The 13,493-nt window shown below is 35.5% G+C and overlaps 1 protein-coding gene across 5 annotated transcripts in view; it reads left to right on the forward strand.

Annotated features, from left to right (window-relative positions):
- The window catches only part of Msh3 (mutS homolog 3), a 191,776-nt gene that overhangs the window by 94,878 nt on the left and 83,405 nt on the right, over positions 1-13,493 (forward strand). For all 5 annotated transcript variants that reach the window (XM_078044414.1, XM_078044417.1, XM_078044423.1 and 2 more), the window contains exons 13-15: positions 2,426-2,558; positions 10,075-10,262; positions 11,032-11,200. In XM_078044414.1, the coding sequence (XP_077900540.1) occupies positions 2,426-2,558; positions 10,075-10,262; positions 11,032-11,200 (490 nt within the window). The remainder of the gene's footprint in view (positions 1-2,425; positions 2,559-10,074; positions 10,263-11,031; positions 11,201-13,493) is intronic.

Consider the following 13,493-nt stretch of genomic DNA (forward strand, 5'->3'; position numbering starts at 1 on the left):
TGATTTATTTTATATGAAGTCTTCAGAACTGAATTGAATTGAATTCAGCAACTATTTATTGAGCACATATTGTGCTCCTGGAATTGTGGAGATAAGTTTATGGTCCAGCAGGAAAGACAATGGAGTAGTAAATACAATTGAAGAAGAAATACAATTATGATTCTCATTATGAAAAACCATTTCAGAGGAGTGGATAAAATGGAGTTTCTTAGGGAAAAGGGAGAGTCTTCCAGGCAAAGTAAGCAGCAAGTGGGAAGCTCTGATGTCAAAGCTTACAGAGTGACCAAGATAGTAGAAGATGTTCAGTCTGACTGGTACTTAGAGTGGGAGGCAGAGAGTGACAGGTTTTTTGAGGCGAGACTTTACATGTAAGTAGGGACAGACGCCTTGTAGGCCAATTAAGGATTCTGGATTTGAACTTAAGATTAATGCAAGTTATTGATGAACCTAAAGCAGAGGTATGGCACGAACAGAATTGGTTTTAGGAAGACACCTCAGGCCTCAGTATTAAGAAAGGGACATAAGTAGATGTGGGAATACTGATCCTCAGGAAGAAGACATTTTTTTTTTTATTATCAAAACATTACAGAGCTCATGATATATCATTTTTCATACATTTGACTCAATTGGGTTTTGAACTCCCATTTTTACCCCAAATACAAATTGCAGAATCACATTGGTTACACACTCACATTTTTACATAATTTTATATTAGCGACTGTTGTATTCTGCTACCATTCCTATCCCTTACTATCCCCCGTCCCCTCCCCTCCCCTCCCATCTTCCCTCTCTATCTCCTCTGCTGTTGAGGAAGAAGACATTTGAGTTGGTTCGGGGTTGGCGGGCTCTCTTGGACCACTTCTTGCTATACTGTGTTGTTGTTGTTTTGCTGGCAATGGCAGAAATCGACCTGATATTAGATGTTGTGTTTGACTCTCTTGAAGTTACAGATAGCTCTGTATTATTTTTATTTTGTAAAATCTTTCAGGAAAGTTGGGAGGTTATTTTAGTAGACATTGAGAAAAATGATTTTGACTTAGATCAGCGTAATGGCATAGAGATGGAAAAAGTGGATAGATTCCAGGGCCATACTGCTGAGAATGGAAGAGCCAGTCTAGGTGTATACAAAGTTCCATTTTATTGATGTCTAATAAAATTTTATTGGTGTCCTATGTAAGAAAAAATGGAACAAAAATGAAACCTGGAGTTAATATAGTAGCTCTGTATTGTGCAAGGCATGACCTCACGGTGCAATTACAAGGATAACGGAGATAAAAGCATTCTGTTGATTGGAAAGTACTGGATCTAACTGTCATCTAGGTGATATCCTGCTGTAAGGTTTGCTCATCACATGAGTGTGTGATAGTAACAGAACTTCAAGTGACAAACATGTTTATTTAGTGTCTGATGCCTCCACTTCCAAAAAAAATCAATTCATTCTTTGATCCACTTGCTTATTTGTTTTTAAAAACTTTACTGAGAGTCTATTATCCACCAGGCCTGTCTCTTCATCGCAGTCTTTAATATCACAAGTGGCCATATACCTAGTGCAGACCTTTTATGTTTATAAGTACTTATTGAGACATATCTCATTTAGGATACATTTACTCAGGTTGACAAGATCTCACCACTTCTTCCCAAGTGGCCTATTTACTCAGTGTGTAGCCATTGATAAAATCCTGTGACCCTAATCTTCCATTTCTCCTGATGTCATGTTCTCTGCACTTTATATTGCTACTCTGCAGTCTTTGCTCAAGCTCCATTTTGGTTGAACATTTGGTTGGTTCAATCATCACCACCCCCACCAAGGCTTCCTGTTACTCATTGTAGGCTTTTCTTATTAAACAGTGTAATGCAAGCTGTTATAGCAAAGGCAGCCTTAGTCTCAGTGGTTTAAGTACATTAGAAGCTTATTTCCTGTTATCATAAATTCATTTGATAACAGATGTAAGAATAAAGGGTTTTCTGCTTCACTCATGCACCCAGGCTGATGGAGTTAACATGCTGCTCAAAAAAAGTGCTTTGAACTCAACATCTAGCTGTCAGAGTGAGAGAGAGTGAAAATGAATATGAACACTCACATAGGGAGGTTTTCACAGGCTAAGGATTAGAAGTGGCTGGCATCATTCCTACCCACTCTTCATTACTCAGGTAATGACCATAGGTAACTGCAGGGGAGGCTGGGAAATACAGTCATATATTTGTCTTGTGAACCAATCTGTGCCACACCAGCTCCTGACTTTTTTTCTGTGGTACCTGCTCTTGATTTTAAATGATAGGAAGAAGCAGAGAAGGACTAGAGATAGGAAAGTATCTCCTTTATACTTTTCTAAGTGGCTGTGTCATGGTCCTAGACATTAAAATGGGAAATGTTTACATTCTGAATTCTAACATATCTGATCATTGCTATTATTCTATATCACAGGGAAATAAATGCCCGACTTGATGCTGTATCTGAAGTTCTCCTTTCAGAATCTAGTGTGTTTGGTCAAATAGAAAACCATTTATATAAATTGCCCGACATAGAAAGAGGACTGTGCAGCATTTATCACAAAAAAGTAAGTGTGATTGAAAATCAAATTATAGCTTATATTGTGCCCTAATACGAGGATGCCAGATATTAATGGAACATCTTCTGATATTTCTGTATTATTTTTATTTTGTAATCTTGCAAGTAGCATGAGAGAGTATCTAAACCCTCAGAAATCTGAACGTACAAATTAAGGTTGTTTAGTTTTTACATTTGTAAAAAGTAAAGTTTTGCCACTTTTTAACCTACATTAGCATATATAGAAGTCCTCCTATTATAATGCAAGATATTCTGTTTCATCCTCAAACTGCAAACCAGTATCAAAATGGGAAATTTACTTAGTCCTGCTACTTGAGAAAAGAGATGCCTTTTTTCTTTTGATCTTAAAACAACTTATTTTTTTACTTAACCAAAGCATTAAATGTAATATTTGTTACACTGGTATGACATTGGTGAGGCTGTTAGTATGCAAACAAATTTGGATGTTGAAGGTGAGTAAAACTATTATTTTGTTTTATATTATTAAGTTTCACAGCCTAAGTGATAGAGCACTGATGAGTTTTCCTCAAGGGAAATCATTTTATTTTATCATCAAAATATTCTTGAAATGTAAAAAATGATTAATTCATTATATTTATAATAAATGTTAATCAGGTAGATTTTTAAAGTGTATTACCTTTTGCAGAGTCATTCATGTACAATATATTCTTTGTTCCATGTAATAAAAACTATGACACTGAGAAGATATTATTTTATAACCTTTTACTGCTAAGAAATTGTAAATATTTATAATGTTGTAACAGCTTGTATTGCATTGGCTTCTATGGTGCTACTTAGAGAGGATTAGTAACTTGCTAGTAAGTGACAGAATTTATGTTTAAACCTAGGTTTCTTCACTGGGTTTTTAATGGCTGTCTCTTTTGGGTGCTACTATGTTTGATGTAGTTGTCTTGGCTACCCCATTGCCTTTTTTTTTTTTTTTTAATGTGGTTGCTTCTTCACAGGCAAATTTTGTTTTTTGCCCAAATGTACTTGCTTGTCAATTTAATAATTTTATCATAGAACAATTTCTATAAGCCCCAGTTTTAGAGTGACCAATTTTCCTTTAATGTTTACTTTCTTAAGTCCTTCTTTCTCCACAAACTTTTACTAGAATGATAAGTACTGCCTCTTAGAACATTTGTGGTGTTCAAGAGGACTTATGTAACTGTTCCATATGCTTCGGCTAAATTTGAAAACAAAGTACAAAGCAGATTTGGGAATACTGATCCTCAGGAAGAAGACATGTGAGTTGGTTCAGGATTGGTGGGGTCTCTTGTTGTTGTTTTGCTGGCAATGGCAGAAACCGTCCTGATATTAGAAAACGTTGTGGTTAACTCTCTTGAAGTTACAGAGGGGTGCCAAACCATCTATTATTTTGTGTCCTTGGCCAGTACCTGACAATCAGTGCAGTACTACCCACATCAGTCAGCAGATCTCCAAGTACCTTGCCTTCACTATTTGAGAGGATTCACTGAATAATTTCAGAGATTTTTTTTTTAATTTTCTGAAGAGAAAATAGGAGCAGAGCTAAAATTCTTTCAATTGCTAATCTAACAAGTAAAATCAAAATGTCTGTGGCATCAAGATTGCAGCATCATTCCATGCTTCCGTGGTTTCTTACGCCTTGATCCTCTCTTTAAACTTCACTTTGATGCTTGCCTTTCATTTGGTTTATGTATTTATAAAAGCATCCAAGCTCTAGTAAAAGTTCCAAAATAATTCATTTTAAAAGTGACCAACATGCAGTGCAAGAACGAGTTTCATTTTGGAATTTCAAAATATATTTTACTAAAGGAACTATGACTCACTTAGAAGCTGTTTCTTTTTGCTGTTTTCATGTTTACACAAGAATATGCCTCAAGATTGGTTTGAAAGGTGAAAAATAAAAATGATTTTATAACAAACCAGCTTCAGAAAGGCTTAGAACTTTAAACCATATTTTTATAGCTTAGTTAGCAGACTCTTGGAACACACCATCAAACACATATCTGTTCTTTATTACTACATTTCTCTAAGTAAGCTTCTATAGACACCCAATAATGAGTGCTATCCTGGGTACAGGTTGTGCCAATTATGTGATATTCACAAAATGGTAAGGAACACTGGCTATTATTGAAGTCAGACATTTAGGCCTGGTGGCTGTATAGAAAGTGCCATTGGAATTTGCACAAATAGGTGTTTTTATGGTAATAAAGATAGAGAATCCTAACTGGCCTGATCCTGGGATAAAATCAATATATTTTTAAAAAATAATAAAACTTCAAATTCAAATCTTGTAAAATAGTGCTATTCATAGGAACCCCTACTAACTTTGCTCAAAATTTGTTTTGTAAGAAACTGATAAATGATTGCTAAGGTTGGTGACTACATTTAAAGATTATAGTACTTTGTGGATCAAAGACGTCAAAATTAGATCAGAAACCCTGTATATACTAGAAGAAAATGTAGTCCCACACTTTAACAGATCAGCCCAGGAACTGACTTCCTTAACAAAAAAGAAGCCTAAGAAGTAAAATCAATAGTCAATAAATGGGACTAAAAAAACCTCTTTACAGCAAAGGAAACAATCAAGAGCATGAAAAGAGAGCCTACAGAATGGGAGAAAATCTTTGCCACTTGCACCTCAGATAGTGCATTAATCTCAAGGATATATAAAGAACCCCAAAATTTTAACACCAAAAAAATAAACAAAAAACAAATAAACAATTAATTCAGTCAATAAATTGGCTAAGGAACAGAACAGACTCTTCACAGAAGAAGTACAATCAATCAACAAATATATGAAAAAATGTTCAACATCTCTAGCAATTAGAGAAATGTAAATTACATTGAGATTTCATCTTACTCCAGTCAGAATGGCAATTATCAAGAATACAAGCAGGATGTAGGGAAAAGGATTCCCTCATACATTGCCGGTATGACTGCAAATTAGTGCAACCACTCTGGGAAGCAGTATGGAGATTCCTCAGCAAACTCGGAATGGAATGACCATTTGACCCACTCCTCAGTATATACCCAAAGGATTTAAAATCAACATACAATATTGATGCAACCACATCAGAATTTATAGCAGCACAATTCACAATAGCTAAGTTATGGAATCAACCCACATGCCCTTCAACAGATGAATGGATAAAGAAAATGTGGTATATATACAAAATGGAGTATTACTCAGCCATAAAGAAGAATGCTTTATTTAATTTGCCAGTAAATGGATGGATCTGGAGACTATTATGCTAAGTGAAATAAGCCAGTCTCCAAAAAGCCAAAGGTAGAACATTTTCTCTTATATGCAGATGCTAACCCACAATAAGGTTGGGAGGGGAAGAACAGAAATTCAGTAGATTAGACAAAAAGGGATGAAGGGAAGGGAGGAAAGAAAGACAATAGAATGAATCTAACATAATTTTCCTATATACACATATGAATATACCACAGTGAATCCCACCATTACGTACATCCACAAGAATGAGGTCCTAATTAGACTAAGATATATTCCACGCTAGTGTAGAGAGAACTTTGCTGCCAGAAGTGGATCTGAGCAGCTGCCTTGGGAACCTATCCTCAGCCTTTCTGCAGCTCTTTTGAGTTCTTTGCATAAGAAATGTCAGAACAACCTGCCTTGTGCATTTAGGACTTGCTTGCAGAGCACTTCAGGTTTTCACTCTGTTCCTATGGCTGACTTACATTGGAAACAGAGCTTACCTTGGGAAATGAATTCCTTTCTTGCCTCTTAGATTACAGTAATTACAAGAACTATTCTTTGAAAATTATGTTTAAGATGTTTAGTTTTTTACTTTTGTTTGAATTAATTGACCTAGTGCCTAAAAAGCTTCCAGGCTCCATACTTATACAAGCATTCCAACTTCCTTATTAGCAGGTGGTATTTTTCCCACTATGCTGGGGCCTTTCTGGGGAAGAGATGTTTCATGGTACCTTTTGATCTCAACTTTAGTTCAGTTGGACCCTACTTTTTTCTCTTCATAAAAATTTGTTTTTTGTTTTTTTTTTTTGAGAGAGAGAGAGAGAGAATTTTTTAATTTTTTTTTTTTTTTTTTTTTTTAGTTTTTGGCGGACACAACATCTTTGTTTGTATGTGGTACTGAGGATCGAACCTGGGCCGCACTCGTGCCAGACGAGCGAGCTACCACTTGAGCCACATCCCCAGCTTGAGTCACATCCCCAGCCCCTCTTCATAATTTGTTTAATCTCATATGGTTAATAATTATCTTTTAAAATAAATATTTAGCATTAATCCATTTTCTGTATATTACTAAATGTGCCTTATCATGAATTTAACCCTAAATTGTCTTCTTATAATAAGATTAATTTATTTTCATTAAATATTCATTTTTTTTTCTTGCAGAACTCTCTTCTAGAGCATTCTGACTGATCTGTTCTGGTTTGGTTGCTACCTCCTTGAATTCCCTTTACTTCTCTTGAGTTGAATCTTCTGCTTTTTGTATTCCATGTCTCCCCGTTAGTATATGCCTTCATTTTCATGTGTTATCCTGAGAAGCTTCCTAAAAAAGGGTGATGGAAATAAATGTGTCCCCCCCATTCTCAGACTTGATTGGTAGTTTGGCTAAGAATAAAATTCGAGGTTATAAATTATTTTCATTCAGAATTTTGTGTTATACCAGTGTCTTTTAGTTGCACAGTATGAAGTCAATGTGATGCCTGATTCTGTGTGTGATCCTCCTTGCTTCCTTTAGAAATTGAAAAATATTCTCTTTATTCCCAGTCTTCTAAAATTTCGTGATGATCTGGCTTGATTTAGTTCTGTTTTTATCCATTGTGTTGTGACGTTCTGGTCCGGCAGCTTAAATCCTGAAATTCTGGAGGATTTTCCTGAATTAATTTTTGATGATTTCTTTCTTTCTGAAACTTTTTTGTTTGAACTGATGTTTATCTAATTTTCTTCTGTGTTTTCTGTTTCCTATCTCTATACTTTTGCTTTACTTTCTTGGGGATTTCATCATCTTCTGTCTCTTCTGTTGAATTTTGTCATTTCTACTGTCATAGTTTAGAATTGTGTGTGTGTGTGTGTGTGTGTGTGTGTGTGTGTGTGTGTGTGTGTGTGTGTGTATTGGTCTGAATGTTCTTTGAAAAAAAAATCTTCCCATTTTTGTTTCATGGTTGCAGTGTCTTCGGTTTTATTGAGGTTATTATCAAATTTTTAAGTGTCTTTTTCCTTAATTATATAGGCTTACTTCCTTCTAAGAATTATTATTTTGGTCTTTACATTTCATATTAAAATGTTTTCTCAAGTATCTGATCATTCTTTTTAAGAGAGAACTAGAATGTTAATGTGAAGACCTATGTAGTCGAATGGCTTATTTTACAAAAAAAGAGGAAAGACCTGTAAAGTAAACTTAGCTTGGCTATTTATTGGGAGAACTACTGCTATAGTTATCTTTAGAGTTTTCCTGTTGAGATACCTCTTTTCCTGATGAGCCAATAATGTTCTGGGAGATGGAGAGGGACAATGTGGATCTCAACATCCAGTTTGCATTTCTTTAATCCTCTACTTTCAGTGGTACCCTCATCCTTTGCTGGGTCTGATGCTCATCCAGATACCCCAGGTTACTTTTTCCCTGGAATAGATCTAGAGTTCTTTATAAGGCAGTGAAGTATTGGTTGCCCAATAGCATAGAAAAGTATAAGGGATCCAGGGACTTAATTGTTTCTTAAATGGCTCTCAACTAATTCTTCCCTACTCTAACCCCTTCCCACCTGCAAAGATCATGTATGTACCACCTGGGATTTTTAGGATTCTTGGTGTAAATCAGGTTGTATCTCAGTTTTACATAAGGACAACTTTAGAGTCAAAACATTTTGAGACTTGTTGCTGATGTCTTTGAGTCATTCTTATGGTTTTATGCATTCTGAAAAAATGTTTTGACCGTAGTTCTGACATGGAGAGAATTTAGATGCATGGATTCATCCCACTGTCTTTACCAGAAGCTTCTATAAAAAATTATTAATGTGTGTTTAAGAATTACAGTGGTATACCAGGGTATAAAGAATGAGTCTTCCTGTACCACCTCCCCATACCTACTACCTAGAGGTAACCAGAGTAAGTTACATGTGTGCTCTTCTAGAAATATGTTTTGGTTTTTTAAAATTTTTTTTTAATATTTATTTATTTATTAAGTTTTTGGCAGACACAACATTTTCGTTTGTATGTGGTGCTAAGGATCGAACCCGGGCCGCACACATGCCAGACGAGCGAGCTACCACTTGAGCCATATCCCCAGCCCTAGAAATATGTTTTTATTTTTAATGTTTAGAGAATAATTCATATCATTTAAAGATAACAAAGAAAATGTTGCTGTCTAAAGATATAAAAATATATATGTATATGATATAAGCATACTATTTATTTAGTATATGTTGAAATTATAGGGTTCTGTAGCAGTATATACAGGTTTCTTATTTTTAAACTGTTTCATAGTATTACATTGTTTTGAGTTTTTCCTAATAAGATTTCAATTGATGGACATTTGTTTTTATATTATTATAAAAAATCACTACTCTAAATACAGATACACACATATTTTCCCACTACTTGAGTATATTTTGAAATAAATTCTAAAGAACTGGAATTGCATAGTGCACTTTTTAATTTATTAAGATATGTGCACTTTATAATTTATCAGGATATCCCAAGCTATTCTTCAAAAAGGTTATGCTTGTACTTTTAGTATTAGTTTTTTTTAATCACCTGTGTGACCTAGACTTTTAAATCTTTGACATTCTGATAAGTCACAGACGCTACCTTGTTGTTTCAATTTGTGCATCTTTTGTTCTGTATAGTTAATCCTGTTTAGACATTTTTTTTTATGAGCTACATATTTACTTTGTTTAGCCATAATTCTTTGGATTATTTATTTTTTTTCATGTCAGTTTGTAATAGCTCATTATATTTGGGAGAAATTTGTTCTTTCCCTGTCATGTCTTGCAGATATTTCCCTTAGAACTGTCCTTCATGTTGTTGATATTGACCATATAGCAAAAAAAAAAAAAAAAACATGTTGTAAACATGTATTTTAAAATGAAAATTTACAAAGTATTGTCCTTTATTATCCCATACTGAAATTATCTTCTTATTGCTTTAAAATATTTTGTTATGTAGTGTTTAGCTAGGAGCCATAGTGCATGCCTATAATCCCGGAGACTCAGGAGGCTGAGGCAGGAGGATCATAAGTTTGAGCAACAGCATCAGCAACTTAGTGAGACACTGTCTCGAAATACAAAATAAAATAGCGAGGGTTGGGGATGTAATTCAGTAGTAGAGTGTCCCTGGGTTCAATACTCATTACTGAAAAAAAAAATTGTATAGTGTTTAACCTCATTTAGAAACTAGCAGTGGCATTTTATTTGGACTAAATTGTTTAGAAATTTTTCCTTTTTTTGATTCTAATTTTAAAAAGATCACTAAGTAAACTTCATTTTCTTGTACCTTATGCTGTGTAGATTAAAAATATTCCTGTTTTCAGTGTTCTACCCAAGAGTTCTTCTTGATTGTCAAGACCCTGTATCATCTGCAGTCAGAGTTTCAAGCATTAATGCCTGCTGTTAATTCTCATGTTCAGTCAAACCTGCTCCAGACAGTTATTTTAGAAGTTCCTGAACTCCTCAGTCCAGTGGAGCATTACTTAAAAATACTTAATGAACAAGCTGCCAAGTAAGTACCAGATCCTCAGTTCTTCCTTTCCATCAATGAGAATTCATCTAATACATTTGCTATTTGATGTGTGGATTTTCAGTCTTTGCTAGAGTACTGGTAGAAGGTGCTTGAGTGCACATGTACTCAGTTAGAAACATGATTAGATACTGAAAGTTTTACATTACAGCTGGAAGTTTCACTTTATTATCTAAACTCAGGCAGTTTATTACGTAGGACAGTTGTACTGCTTCCCCAGGTGTCAGATGATAAAACTATAAAGCACAGGCAAAGCCAAACAGTAGCAGTTTATTAACTTGAAAATGGATGTCAGATGGCGTCGTGTACTCATTTCCCAGATATCCATTGTGTACTCATTTCTTAGATACCCAGGGATGATCTGTCTTATATTTAGATTCTGTAACAGCAAAGTTATCTTTTAAAGGATAATTATTTCACAGTGCGTCCCACAAAAATTTCCATATTTAAAAAAAAATTGACATTTACATTTGTCTTTATTTTCTGAATAGGCAAATGACTCTTATTTAATTTTTTCTCTTGGTTTCACCATGGGAATCATGAATTTGTAAAATTAAAATTATATTATGGTAATTTTGTCAATCCTCAGAAGTTCAGAAACATCCCCATAAATACTTAGTGGCAGAACTGGCATTAGAACCACATTTTCTTGACTTCTAGCACTACGGTCTTTTATCATGGTACAAAATAAAATTAATGACTGTTCTAATAATATACTTAAATATATGTATTTGCATTTTTCATATTTCAGAATTGGGAATAAAACTGAATTATTCAAAGACCTTTCTAACTTCCCTTTAATAAAACAGAGGAAGGATGAAATTCAAGAAGTTACTGACAAGATCCAAATACATTTGCAAGAAATACGAAAAATATTAAAAAATCCTTCTGCACAGTATGTGACAGTATCAGGACAGGAGGTAATGTCAAACATGAATTTATTTTGCATCAGCTTGCCTTAAGTAGAAAAGCTATTTTAAAATGTAAATAAAAATCTGAGGATAGGATGTAAATATCATTTTTTCAACTTTTTGTTTTGTTCTTTGGAAATAAAAATAAATTGTTTTGATAAGAAATATTTTAATAATGATATTTTATTAGTCTTTTGACAAATTTATGCAACTTAATGTTATATGTGTTTTATTGTTATCTGTTAGAATTATATTATGGAAAACTTTGCTTCTTATATAAGTAGTAATTTAGAGAATCCACTTGTTCTGAATCCAGGACATAGAAGTCATTCTTTGATCCTAGGCTTAGAGAAAATGAAATGATACCAAGTGGACCATGTAATGTTGATTGGATCACACAGTGATTATTAAACGATGGTAGTTCTTTCTGAAGTTAGTAATATAATTGCTAAATGGGGGAAAAGGCACTCATACTTTGCTGGTGGGACTGCAAATTGGTGCAACCAATCTGGAAAGCAGTATGGAGATTCCTTAGAAAAATTGGAATGGAACCACTATTTGACCCAGCTATCTCGCTCCTTGGTTTACACCCAAAGGACTTAAAATCAGCATACTGTAATAACATAACCACATCAATGTTCATAACAGCACAATTCACAGTAGCTAAACTGTGGAACCAACCTAGATGCCCTTCAATAGATGAATGGGTAAAGGAACTGTGGTATATATACACAATGGAATATTACTCAGCCATTAAGAAGAATGAAATTATGGCATTTGCAGGTAAATGGATGGAGTTGGAGAATATCAAGTTAAGTGAAGTAAGTCAATCCCCCAAAACCAAAGGCTGAATGTTCTCTCTGATAAGTGGATGCTGATCCATAATGGGGGAGGGGGAGGCATGGGAAAAATGGAGGAACTTTGGGCAAAGGGGAGGGAGGGTGCATGGGTGCAGGAAAGATGGTGGAATGAGATGGACATCATTACTCTAGGTACATGTATGACTGCAAATATGGTGTAATACTACATCATGTACAACCATAGAAATGTAAAATCGTACTGCAGTTGTGTACTATGAATCAAAATGCATTCTGCTGTCATATATACCTAATTAAAATAAATTAATTTACAAGTAAAATAAGAGTGAAAAACTATATTTAGTGATTCTGTAACAATATTGTGGTACTGTTTTTTTATTTTATTAATTCTTTTTGATATATGACAGCAGAATGCATTACAATTCATATTATACATATAGAGCCCGATTTTTCATGTCTTTGATTGTATAGAAAGTATATTCATACCAATTCGTGTCTTCATACTTGTACTTTGGATAATGATGTTCATCACATTCCACCATCATTTCTAATCCCATGCTTCCTCTCTTCACCTCCCACCCCTTTTCCTATCTAGAGTTTGTCTATTCCTCCCATGCTCCCACTCCCTACCCCACTATGAATCAGCTTCCTTATATGCACAATTCAGGAGCCACTTGTCAAAAGAAACGAACTTTATTTTTAGAACCACCACACCAAACAAAACAGCTCCTCAGGAAAAACCTTCAGAGCCCAACTGCCACCACCGGCTTCCCACAAGCCTCTCAACCTCCCCCACTCCTCCTGCTCTTGAGGCCGATTGGCTGGGTTGTGTGGGCGGAGCCAAAAAAAGTTCCCCAATGAGCAGCTCCGAAGTCTGAAAGTGCGGGGAAACAGCCCAGAGAGCATCACCGCAGAGGAGCCAATCAGCTAGAAGTTGCTGTGGCCGCTGTGAGCCAATCATCAGCTGGCAGTCTGAAAGTTTGCTGGGGCCCCTTCGGCTGTGGCTCTCAACATCTCCCCCTCTCTGTTTAAACAACAAGCATGTGGCTTAGGGACTGTGCCTGCCTTAGGTTGTCCAGTAGTACATATGGTTCTTACCCGGTATCAGATGAGCTGACCTCAAGGCGTCAGCCTCCTGTCTTAGGTTGGTACCATTGCAATTGGATCTTACCCATCACTGACTACCGGTCCAGTATATAGCCACGCCTGTGGAAAGGTCTTTGTACCAGCAGGGGGGTGAGGTTCTTTGCCTCACCTCTGTTGGCCCCCAAATTTTAGCTGAACGATCATGACAAGCAGAAGGGAGGAAGATACACCAAGCCAATTGATGGCTCCTTTTGGAAAAATTGTACCACCGATGACATCATCAGCAAAAATACCCCAACACTACCACAAGTCACTGCACCAACAGATAGTTCACAATGCATACAGGTGAGTTCACAGTGCATACAAGTGATACATAGTCCAGGCAAGTTCTGCAAGCA

The sequence above is a fragment of the Ictidomys tridecemlineatus genome, chromosome 1 (genome assembly GCF_052094955.1).
Source record: "Ictidomys tridecemlineatus isolate mIctTri1 chromosome 1, mIctTri1.hap1, whole genome shotgun sequence".
NCBI classification, from domain to species: Eukaryota; Metazoa; Chordata; class Mammalia; order Rodentia; family Sciuridae; genus Ictidomys; species Ictidomys tridecemlineatus.